Genomic DNA, 11,802 nt, shown 5'->3' with positions numbered 1-11,802 from the left:
AGTTATTTTTTAAAAAATTTTTTTATTTTAAAATATGAAACACTTTGAGTAAATTAAAATTTTATTAAATACATTAATTTTAATATTATTTTTTTCTTTGTAATTAATTTTTATCTTTTTTTTTAATATATTAAATTATAAATATTTTAAAAATTTATATTTTTATTTTAAAAAGATAAATTATTAAGTATATTTAATAAAAATTTATTGATATATAAAATTATTTAAAAATATTTTATAATTTGAAATGGAGAAAATATATTGAGTGTTTTTATTTGTAATTTTTTTTTATTTTTATAATATTTGATCATTTACTTAAAAAAAAAATTCCTTGATTTTTGAATCAAACTCGATAGACATCCCCACTCGCGTTCGAGGGCGTGACCGTTGAATGAACATCAACGGCTTCCGAATTGTGTACTAAAAGGAAATAAAGCCCTAAACAACACCAGAATTTCAATTTCAATCCTTCTTGATAGCCCTGTGCACAGCCCTGACCATTCGTCTCTCCCTTATGATCGGTATCATCGGAACTTCCCCGGCGATGAAGCTGCTTCAACCGGAGAAACGGATGGAGTCCCATCCTCGAAGTCCTATAAATGTCTCCAGCAATCTCAAGTTTCATGGCTCGGAAGCCGGGGACCCTGAAGAACAAGAACCTGAAAACCCATCACAATCGCTGAAGAAAACTAGGGATTTGCCCAATTGAACAAATGCCATGCGTGTGGGTTCATAGTTGACGTTTGCACTGGTAAGAAGAGACTCCATGTCCTTAGTAGCGAGTGGCGCATAGTTCTTCTCTGCAAAAATTGTCTTTCATCCGTTAAATCTTCAAAAATGTGCTTGTATTGTTTTTCCGAATCGTCTGCGGATTGTTTTCGTTGTGAACAATGTCAGCATTCTGTTCATAAAAAGTGTTTTTCCAAGTACAAAGGCACTGCTCCATGGTCTTATGCTTGTTCCGGGTCGGAATTTTCTGTTTGTGTGGATTGTTGGATTCCCAAATCAGTGGCTTTTTCAAGAAAAAGAATGAAGAATGGGAAGGTTAGGAAAAAGGGTGGGGTTGTATTAGAAAAGGAGACTTCTAGGGTTTCGGATGATGGAAATTCAGCGGTGTCATTGGAGGATGTGGTTAAGGATGCAAATATTGTGGTAGGGAAGAAGGTTGAAGCTGCTGCCAGGGCTAGAGAGGAGGCCGTCAAGAAGGCTGTGGATGCTAGAAGAGCGGTAGAGGTTGCAAACAGTGCTTTAAGTTTAGTAGCTAGCGGAGATGAGAGCAGTTTAAATGAGCGCCTCAAAATGAGTGCTGGTAAGGTTGTTGAATTGTATCCGCCTATGAGTAGCTCTCCGACTAGTTGCAGTTTATTTAATTCAAGTTACTTAGATACTCCTAAGATGGGGACTTCTAGTATTGATTCATCTTGCATGAGGTCGAACCCAAGCAATTCAAGTGATTTTTTGAAGCATGAAATTTCCAGTGATGATAACATGTACAAGGAGTCCTCTAAACATGTATTGGAACCTTCAGTTTGTATGGATGGGAGTGACATTAGAACAAGGTCAAAAGAAGGCAAGTGTGTAGCTGATTGTGATGCTAAAGAAGAGATTGGGGAAGAGTTGATGAAGGAAGGCGAGGGAAGTTCCGATAGGCAGGTAAACTTCAGTGGAGATAGTAGATTGACTCTTGATTGCAAGCAGACAGGCACTGCGTTGCATGGGAAGAAAGATGCAAGGGACAGCCTGACCGCAATTTGTTGAAATATAAAAGGAGGGTTTGGAGGTTAAAACCAATATCAGATTGTAAACCTACAATCCTTTACAATAAGCATGAGACTAATCTTGAGAGACAGAGCTCAACTCCTGATGTTCCATTGAATTGTTCCTGGGAATTGAGAACGTTATCTGATGGTAATTTCAGTCATTTCATGCTCCTTTGCAAGCATATGTTTGTCATAGTGGATATTCCAAGAGCCATCTTGAAAGAGCATAGGTATATAAAGTTTATCTTTTCTTACTTATGTTATGTATTTATTTTGAATTTATCACTTTTTTTCATTTATATTGTTTTATTGTTATTCTTGATCCTTGATGATATTATAACATGTTACATTCACATTCGTTCTTTTGCTGTTCATTTATTTTCTGTCGTCATGCCCAACCTTGAATGTTCTATTCCAAAACATGGAAAATGTGGTGTAGACGTGTTGTCACTTTCGTCCTCATATTTGATATTTCTCACTACTGCTGACTGTTGTCCATGTTTTTGTACAATTTTTCACTTAAAAGTTTCCTCAGCCTCTCTCTGGACATGCCTGAGATTGGTTACAATGGGCACCTTGTAAGGAAGCTAATGTTGAAAGAATGTAATCGGGCCTGTGAAATATCCTGTTTGATATGATGAATTATGTCAGTTAGGATGACAAATTTGTTAACTGTTTACATGTGGACCTTTTTTGCCAGTATCAGGTTTGGCCATCTGGTTAGCACTGACTGGCTGCACTGTTGCAGGCTATCCTGCAAGATAATCAATTTTAACATGCAAGTTCATGCTTCATATTTTTATTTTGTGTTGTTATTTTGTTCAATATGTATAACCTGTTATGTTAAAATTTCAAAAGAAAAAAATCGCAGATACCATGTGATACAACTCTGGCACTTCATGATTAGATTAGATGGAAATCTTAGGAAATGTTTTATGTTGCTTTTATGACTTTGTTGTATATAAATAATTTTAATTATTCTGATTATTATCATGTACTCTTCTATTTTACTAATATTTAATGGCAAATGTAGATTCATCTTTTTAATGTTTGCCTCCTTCCTTTGTGTAGCTGGCTAGAATTCCATATAACGTATCAAACATCAAAATGGGTACAAAATTCCTCTCTACCGGAGCAAAAGACTTACTAATGGCCCTGTTTTTCTTAAACTTGGATAATTAGCCTTGATTGCTTGCAGATCCAAGTCCATTCCAGGTTGGGTTTCATGAAACTTGACAAATTACTGAAATAGTACTAGGTAAAGCAGATAACCTTCCGCGTGAGAGATGCTTGGTCTTTTAGATGTAATTCTGGTCTTTGTGAAAAGTTGGATCCGCTTTTTCCCTTTAATTTTTTTTGGGGTAATCTTTTACATTCTTTTGTACAACATGCTCACCTGTGAGTCATTCTGTATAGTTACAGTTCTGGAATTCCACTTACGTTCAATAATTGCTTGAATTGTGCTAGCATTGTATCATGAGTTAAATATTTCTATAATGAATCGGTTAATCAGTTTTAATTGTACTGAAGATAAGATCTGACAGTATGCAAGTGAATTCACTCGATATGCTGGCATAATAAATGCTGAATTCCTCAGAATCCTAGCTGGTTGTGTAAACAAAAATAAAACTTATTGTTTGATATTGAGCTTTTCTTTTATAGAAATCTTATTTTAATTATTTGATTCTTTTGTTTTCCCACATAGTTTGTGCTGATATGAGATGATTTTTTGTCGGAGAGGTGAATGTTCAAATAAATCCCACATCATGAACGTAGGACCCTAGTCTTGTATCTTACAATTGATTACACCACAAGAAGTAGCCAGCTAGTTTAAACTTCCAAAATCTATACAAACCCAAGTATGGTGTCTTGCGATTGAGTCTCAACATTCATTCCACCATGCATTGTAAATTGTAATCTTCACATAATAAGCCCAGGTTAGGTCTGTCTTGACTTTTTGGCTCTGATGCAATACCACTTTTCCCATCTTATTGCATCTAGGACGTAGTGGAAGGCTCTTAGACTTTAGGGTATTCAAAATTGAACCAAACTGATTGGAACCGATTGAAATCAAACCAAATTGCACAATAGCATATTCTTGTGGTTGATGTTCTTTACCTTACAATAACATAAAAGTCCAACTAAACTGTTTTGAAAAGAGAAAATACATATCTGGAAAAAAAAATCTGAGAAAAATTAAATCACTTGAAAGAGAAATAAGAAGTATGAACTGAACCAAAGTGAAACAAACCAAATCATGTAAAGCTCAAAACAGAATATGTGTTCTAGTTTACACAATTGAGTATTGGTTTGTCTTGATTTTAGTCTGAAATTGAACTGCATCAAATCTATGAACAGCCCTGCTAATATCCTTTTAAGTTGCCTCAAAATACATATAAACTCACATTAGAAGACTCAAGCCTATGCCTTTGAAGTTGCCCACCGGGTCCTAACATAAGCCTATACCTTTTATTTGGTAAAGTCGTTTCTAAGATGTCTGGTGCTGTCAAGAGATCAGATGACTTCATTTTGGTTGGTATCTCAATTGCAATGTCTTCTTGTCAGTCCTGGAGGATGAATGGCTTTTGTTACTTCATTGGAAGTGACCGAGCCATACATCTCTTTGAAAATGTGACTCTAGGCCATTGTTTACCTGTTCACTTTCTGATAGGAACCAGTAAACTTGACACAATGCTAGTGAAAATTATCGCTGTGTAACCTCTGTTACTGTAGGGAAAATGTAGAGATTACAGACCCATTCCCTTTCTGCCCTTCTGTGTCGCATTCCAGGGTTGTTTTGTTTCTGTTGGGCTTCCTCTGATACGCTCGGCCCCATCTATTTGGAGGCCCATCACTTTCCCACTTTGATTAGTGTTTCTCATATGTTCTCCATTGATAGTCCACGATATATATGACCTAACATAGAGCTAATGCTTTTCACCATCCAATTACAGCTTTGCTAGTTACTGGTTAGAACAAGTGATTATCTTGTTATCTTTTTCTTAGGCCGCTTAAAGTGAAGATTGAGCACATATTTTGGAAGATAGAAATAAGACTATCAAAATTTTAGAAAACAAAAGTTACACGCATGCACCAAAGAAATTCATGAGTATTCATATTTTTTATGTGTTCATTCTAGCTTTATGACGTGATTCTTAGTTTCTTTTCTTTTCTTTTCTTTTGTTTTTTTTTTTTTGGTGAATGCATTTCTGTTCGGATACACTCAAGTCTCTGTTGGGACATGATAACAAAACAGAATATAGTTTGTGCTCTTCAGTTAAAATGGCTTCCTGAAATATTTTGGGGCGGCAAAATTCTGAATTTTATTGATGAGAAATGCATGCATAGATAGAAGAAATAGGGGAGAATAAATCTAATCATATCACCTAAAATCTCCTATAATCGTGAGAAAATAAAGTCTGATATGATAATAGTAAATAGCCAACCTAAAGAGGGAGGTTGCAGGCTCAAATAGTCAAATCCTGAAAATGGATTTGTGCCTATTGTAAAAAGAAAGAGAGGGGAAAAAAATGGCAAAGGAAGTGTGGGAACTTTTTTTCTTTGATTTTATTTTCCCCCATCTTTTTATCTTAATTTTATGTTTTTTCCCCTATCTTTTTATCTGAAAATAACTTCTCATTTTTACATGTTCTATATAGTAGTTATTTTGATTTAGGTATTTGAGCTTAGATTATGAATTTAAGTTCCTTTAACCATTATTTTGTTTCAGGAAGTTTTATGGCCAAATGTCAATATTGGCATGGCTCTATTTCTTTTAAAGTGCTTATTATATAAAGTTCTAGTTTTTGTCCTGAGAAAAGGCAAAGTGAAGAATGATACAATTTGAATGTGAAGATAGGGAAATACCTATAAACGAAACCTCTTTTGAAAGCATATGAGCAGTTAAAAAAAAAAAACTAAAAAAGAAGAGACATGCAATTTATTTTGATTTGCAGGTGAAGGAAATGAACACTGATCCTCTGTTCTCCTGAGTCCTAAGCCTCTTCTGACCAAGATGAGAGCTGCTCTTGATTAAAGTTATTTAAATTTGACTCAGAGAGTTAATTTTTGTTTTTGTATTAAAAATATATTTGTATTTTGAAGGGTGTAACGTTGAATGTTTCCAAAGAAAAAGATAGATATTCAAGAAATAAAAAAGAAAATAAAACCTGAACTATTTAAATTAGAGCTTTATAATTCAACGTAATTACAGTTCTTTGTAGAGGAACAAATAAATTCTTAAAAAATGATGATTAAAATTTTAAAAATCAGTAGTTTAGATTAAATTTAAAATTCTATATTGAAAATAATTAGTATGAGTCTCATGTATTGTACAGAGTGTGAGAAGTGAGTCACAAGATTTTTATCTTAAAAAAAAATTGTGATTTGGTTGAGTTTTTATGCTTTTATATAGATGAGTAAGTAGAGCAACCAATAATTTGCTTCCACATATCATTAACCCTTTTTTAAGGACAAATGACAAAATAAGAAGTCAATTTATCTCAGAGTTGTTGTTATAGGTTCATCCTCGCTTCCAAGGTGTGTGTGTGTGTGTATCCATGTATACCAAAATATTCCGAAGGGCATTGACATTTCAAAGAAAGGAACAAAACAGCAGAAACCAAGAAATTTATCTCAATCATGTCATAATTGATAAATCCATTATTCTATAAAAATTCCCGCCCGTAGCAAGAACATAAAAGCCAAAACAATTACGCAACTAGGAATGATATGAAACCATACCAAACGAACATAGAATTTTAAGATGTAATAAGACAACTCATTTGCTTGTTATTATTAAAATGAAGAACCTGCTGTCAAGCCTCCATCAGAAATAAAATTATTCATTCCTTCGGCTGATGGGACAAGCTGGCAAGAAAGACTCCATCACTGACCACCAGTAACAAATTAAATATATCAGTAACCAACTAAACATATGGCATGCGCATGCTATTCTCTTAAACAACTTTGAAATGCCTCGAATCTCCACTCAAGGGCAACATTTATCTCCTGTCTCATTTTTCTTCTCGGCTAGTTCTTCTTTGCCTTTTCTTTTCCTTGCTTCCCACGTCTCAAAGTCTAGTTAATTTGGAATTTTGATAAGTTCACTTCATATTGTAACAAGTTAACAAGACTGAGTTCTGCTTGTGAATTTATAAGTACACATATGTGAAATGACAAATTTTTAGGATTTAAACAAGTCCACTTCATATTTTAAAAATGAAAGGTATTTTGATTATCTCCTATTAAAACATATTTTCCATTCAGTCTCCCGATTTTGCAGTATATTTTCAGATTACATTGGTTTTGATTTGAAATTAAATCCCTCTATGGGTCCTTTACTGAAATTCTCCCTTGAAATAACTCTGTGCCTTGAGTGTTAAAGCCTCGAGTCTCCACTCACTTCTCTACAACACTTAGTCCTTGTCTCATTTTTCTCAGCTAGTTCTTCTTTGCCTTTTCTTTTGCTCTCTTCCCATGGCTCAAAGTGTAGCACTAGAAGAGGAATGCGAACAAACAAGCAAAATTCTCAACAAAGAGAACAAGATGGACTTCTCTCAAAGGGTGAAATGCTTCGCACTGCAGAATTGGGAGCAATGATGGTTTGTTTTCAATTGCTGCACTGATTATGGGAATGGGAGCAGCTAAGACAGTTATGAAAATCCTGCTTCTTGCTGGTTTTGCGGGGACAGTGGCAGGAGCTTGCAGCATGGCAATTGGAGAGTTTGTATCAGTGTACATTCAGTATGATGTTGAAGTTGCACAGATGAAGAGGGAAATGAGTGAAGATGATGATAAAGAGAAGCAGATGGAGAAGATGAAGAAGCTGCCAGATCCATTTCAAGCCGTATTTGCATCAGCATTGTCATTTAGCATTGGAACTCTGGTTCCTCCGCTTGCTGCTGCATTCATATTAGGTTATAAGTTAAGGCTAATAGTGGTTATCATTGTGGCTACTTTGGCTTTGATAGTGTTTGGATTTTTGGGAGCTGTATTGGGAAAGACTCACACTGAGGTCTTGTGTGAGGGTTGTGTTTGGGGGATGGATAGCCATGGCCATCACTTTTGGGTTAACCAAGGTACTGTGTTCTTGGGGACTGGAGCTGTATGGATCAATTCATTTGCTTTATTTTTGCTGCATAAGGTTAGGTTCTTAACAAGAGAATCTAACCAAACTATGTTTTGTTCTCTACTTGTTATTTTATAAATATTTTTGGTTCTGGAACAAAAAATAAAAAGTAGAGGCTGTTGCTTTTTTTTTTTTTTTAATTGAGTTCGAAAATGTTAAACTTAAAAAGAGATAGTGCTGTGAAGAGAGAAAAGTTTATTTCAGCAATGTATTAAAAACTAGACAAGCTTTTAAATCAGATAAGACATTGGTTTAAAAAGTTATAGATGAAATAATAGTAAAGATCTTCATGAACAAAACATTTTATTAAATTAATTAAAATCCTAATTCAATGATTTATTAATTCAATTGGTTGAGTTGACTCAATAATTTAAATCGGTTTTTGTGAAGCCCGTTTATAAAATAAATGTGGTGGTAATTTTATAATTAAATTATTTAATGTTGTGCTTTTTAAGCTGATTGTTTAAATAATTGGGTTTAAAATTACTTTCCAGGCTGGTTAAAATACCAATTGATCTTGAAAGCAATATTGTTAAACTCATGAGTTTAAGTAAACTCATGATGTAAATGTAAACTCGTATCACAAACTTAAATCGTAAACTCATAAGAGTTAACCTCTATCAATAAATAACCATTAAAATATGACTGTAATTTAATTTAAATATATTAAAAATATACATAATTGAAATTAATTTCTTATCATATACAAGGCATAAAAATTTTAAAATACGAGTATTTATTTTTAGTATTTTTGTTTTTTATTAATATTAGTTTTTATGTTATAAGTTTTTTTTTCTTTGAACCAAATCTTATAACTTTTATGAATTGAATTTTTAATAATATATACTTAACTTGCTCAACTTAAAAAAAAAATTAATGACTTTAACAAATTTAACTAAGCTTACATTCAATCTGAGTTTATGAATTAGTTGATGCAATTTTATAAATTAAAAATATAAAAATAATAAATTTAAAGATAAATTTATAAATTAAATTAAATTTATATTTAATTTAAATTTATAAATGAATTGATATAATTTTATAAATTAACAATGTAAAAAGATTAAATTCGTAGTGAAATTGAGAGTTTGACAATTATTTTAAAAAGGTGTATCATTTTACATCTCCTCCGAGCCAGCCGGTCTAGAAAGATTAGACAAAATAGGAAGCAACCCCTGCGCCTTTCAGATTTCCCACGATTGCTCTCTTCTCCCTTCCATCGTCGCTTCCCCGTTGCCTCCACCTTCCTCCGCCCATGCTTCGTCTTATCCGGCACCTTACCCACCATCGGCGACGTCCTCTTCTTCTTCGTGCTAGGGCACAGAACGCCCCTTTTGCCTCTTATCGCTCCTTCTTGTAGTAATCGTGTTTGCCCTATTTTCTAGGAACTACCTCCTCCTCCTCTTCCTTCTCGTGTTCTCGTTTTCACATTCAGCTCATATTTAAAAAAATTCTGGCACCGCTAGATCTTATCTAAATACTGCAGAGCAGAGGCGAGTTTGCACTCCCCAGCCTCCATCGTGTTGTTCTACTAATTTCCCTCACATTATGCAGTTATTCGTTTCTAATTCTTCGTCGGTCGCTCTGCTCGTTTTCCTGTGGACTCTGAAATCTCCCATTTGTCTTTGTTTTGGGTTGGGTTCAGATTAGTGAGTCTCCAAAATAAGGAAAAGCAGAATAGGAAAAATGGGAAGTGTCTTTGTGCAAGAGTTGGAGGGCAGGTCTTACAGATGCAAGTTCTGCAAAACCCATTTGGCCCAAGCCGATGATCTCATCTCTTGGATGTTATTCCTTCTCTATCGGTAATTAGAGACCTTCAGTTTTTTGATTGGGAAGAACGATTCTTTATTCTTTTTAATGTTCGTAAATTTATTAGGAAGGACGATTCTTTATTCTTGGTTACTGTAAATTTATTTTTAAAATTCTCCTGTAGTAAATAGGCACCAAGTCTTTATTATGAATTTCTGATGATTAAAATGTTGATGGATCATGGTTATGTGGTAATGCAGGATACACATGTTTTTGAGAGAGCAATATTGATACAGATGTTTTTGCTTCATTCTCAACGTTCAAGATGTTTTTCCCAGGGCTAATTTCTCTCAATATTGAGAGAGCAATATTGATTCAGTTGTTTTTGGGAGAGCAATATTGAACGATTCTTTATTCTCAAAGTTCACGAAGTTATTTGCTGGTGCTAATTTCTCTCAACTTTTTAAGTAATTGTTACTTCTAGCTTGAACTTTGAGTTCATTGTCTCTTTTGCCTGCTGACACACAATGCTGAAAATAGGGTAGAGTACTCTAGTTCCGAAACAAGGGTTATTTTTTGAGAGAGCATATGATCCAAAACACTTCGCCCTCTCTCTCTCTCTGCAGTGACATGGTTTTTAAGCTAATTATGTGTTGAAATAGCTCTTTAGTTGTTTTCATGTTGATTGATAAAGCCTTGGTTTTTCTAGTTCTGATAAAGCCTTGGTTTTTCTACATCTACCATTCTGTTATGGAGTCTAATATCTTCATTCTTTCCTTTTATTTATTGGTTCCCATTTCATTTATCTGATCTACAGGTTCCTTTTATTTAACTATGAGTTTTCCCTCCAAGAAAAGGAATTGACGAATGAGTTTTCACTTCTAGAGTGAATATAAAGTCTCCTACTGTGGAGGTAACCTATTTGAGATTTTATTTTTAAAATAAGCTTGTTTTTATTAATAAAAATATGTATATCCTTTTCTTTCTTTCCCCCTTCTTTCTCTTTTTGGGTGGATGTAATGGCAAGTACAAAGCTTGAAAGTAAACACCAAAATGACAGAGCACCAAGAACTCTTCTCTGTCCTTCCTTTTAAGGTAAGGTTGCTACTTTAATTTTTGTTTTGTTTTTATATATAGCAGGAAACAAATATGCTATATATTTCATGTAAAATTGAATCTTGATGTGATCTTGTAGTGCCATTATTTATTATTATCATGCTCCCACGCCCTACTTAACTATGACTCAGACGGGATCCTTGTGAGCAGGGTAAGGGAAGAAACCAATATTAGTTATATATACTAATATATGCGTAGAAATATTATCCTTTGCATTGGGTAATATGAAAATTAGCATTTTCTTTAATGAACTCCCATCGGCAGTTCTTTACATTGGTGGTGTAGTATTTGAAATAATTTCAACACTTCTAGAATCTGATTCTCCACTGTTTGGTCAGTTTGATTAGTCTATAGATACATTCATACATTATCAGCAAGTTACTGCTGATAAAATTGTGTCTACGGAGCATTTAGTTTGAGAAATTGATTGTTCTTGATGCTCTTTTACATTTGCTTATTGAATTTTTATTTATTAGCAAGTTACAATGAAAGCTAAGAGAATTGACAATGCTTCAGAGGAAATCAATGTAAATGTCAATATCAACTATATAATTTAGAATATAGTCTAAGTATTATATGTCAAACAGCGCGATTTAGTCTTCACAATGACATTGTATATGTGCTGATTTATTGAAGCATGACAAGCAAGCAAAAATGCTCCACCTGCACACGTACGTGAGTGCCAGACTACTTAGTTGACAAAACAACGTACAGGCTAGGGAAATGATCAGGCTTGCCAGGGATGCAATGGGAAATAAATTCAAGCTTGGTGTTGCTTCTTGGTGATTTGCGCTCACTTTTTGTTATTCTCAGGCTATTTCTGTGGTTAATTTGCGAAGCTCTTAATGGGAAAATTGATCAGACCTAGTTAATGCTGTCAATGTTAGCTTGCTTAGTTTCAATTGTTCATTGTGCTTGTTGTTGCTATATTTGGAAAAATTCTCTTTTCTGCTATTCACACTGTTTTCTATCATTGAACATCGATTGCTTGATTTGTGAACATACAAGAGTTGGATTGGAGATAATTTAAATATGTTGTTGTTTGAA

The 11,802-nt window shown here is 34.0% G+C and overlaps 1 protein-coding gene, 1 long non-coding RNA gene and 1 pseudogene across 10 annotated transcripts; all 3 read left to right on the top strand.

Moving 5' to 3' along the window:
• Positions 1-706: 706 nt before the first annotated feature.
• On the top strand, positions 707-7,478 carry LOC129298512 (uncharacterized). 4 transcript variants are annotated; one of them, XM_054936928.1, is made up of 3 exons: positions 707-1,990; positions 2,832-2,975; positions 7,255-7,478. In XM_054936928.1, exon 1 carries the CDS (start codon positions 838-840, stop codon positions 1,756-1,758), a length of 921 nt encoding a protein of 306 aa, XP_054792903.1. In that variant the 5' UTR covers positions 707-837; the 3' UTR covers positions 1,759-1,990; positions 2,832-2,975; positions 7,255-7,478. The 4 variants fall into 4 exon arrangements, with proteins under 4 accessions (XP_054792903.1, XP_054792905.1, XP_054792904.1 ...); XM_054936930.1 differs by having other exon boundaries at positions 7,250-7,478; XM_054936929.1 differs by having other exon boundaries at positions 7,203-7,478.
• Positions 7,330-7,997, top strand: LOC129298511 (vacuolar iron transporter homolog 2-like; annotated as a pseudogene).
• A 1,020-nt stretch (positions 7,998-9,017) lies between these two features.
• LOC129298509 (uncharacterized) lies at positions 9,018-11,802 on the top strand. 6 transcript variants are annotated; one of them, XR_008590373.1, is made up of 4 exons: positions 9,019-9,692; positions 10,457-10,734; positions 11,232-11,282; positions 11,392-11,802. It is a non-coding gene; the product is annotated as an uncharacterized LOC129298509 (long non-coding RNA). The 6 variants fall into 6 exon arrangements; XR_008590369.1 differs by lacking the exon at positions 11,232-11,282 and adding an exon at positions 9,900-10,081; XR_008590370.1 differs by lacking the exon at positions 11,232-11,282 and adding an exon at positions 9,900-10,106.

The sequence above is a fragment of the Prosopis cineraria genome, unplaced genomic scaffold, assembly GCF_029017545.1.
Source record: "Prosopis cineraria cultivar Desert tree isolate PC_DT_omini unplaced genomic scaffold, ASM2901754v1 PC836, whole genome shotgun sequence".
Lineage (NCBI taxonomy): Eukaryota > Viridiplantae > Streptophyta > Magnoliopsida > Fabales > Fabaceae > Prosopis > Prosopis cineraria.
Note: the sequence above shows the minus strand (reverse complement) of the source record. Positions and strands in the feature narration are given on the sequence as shown.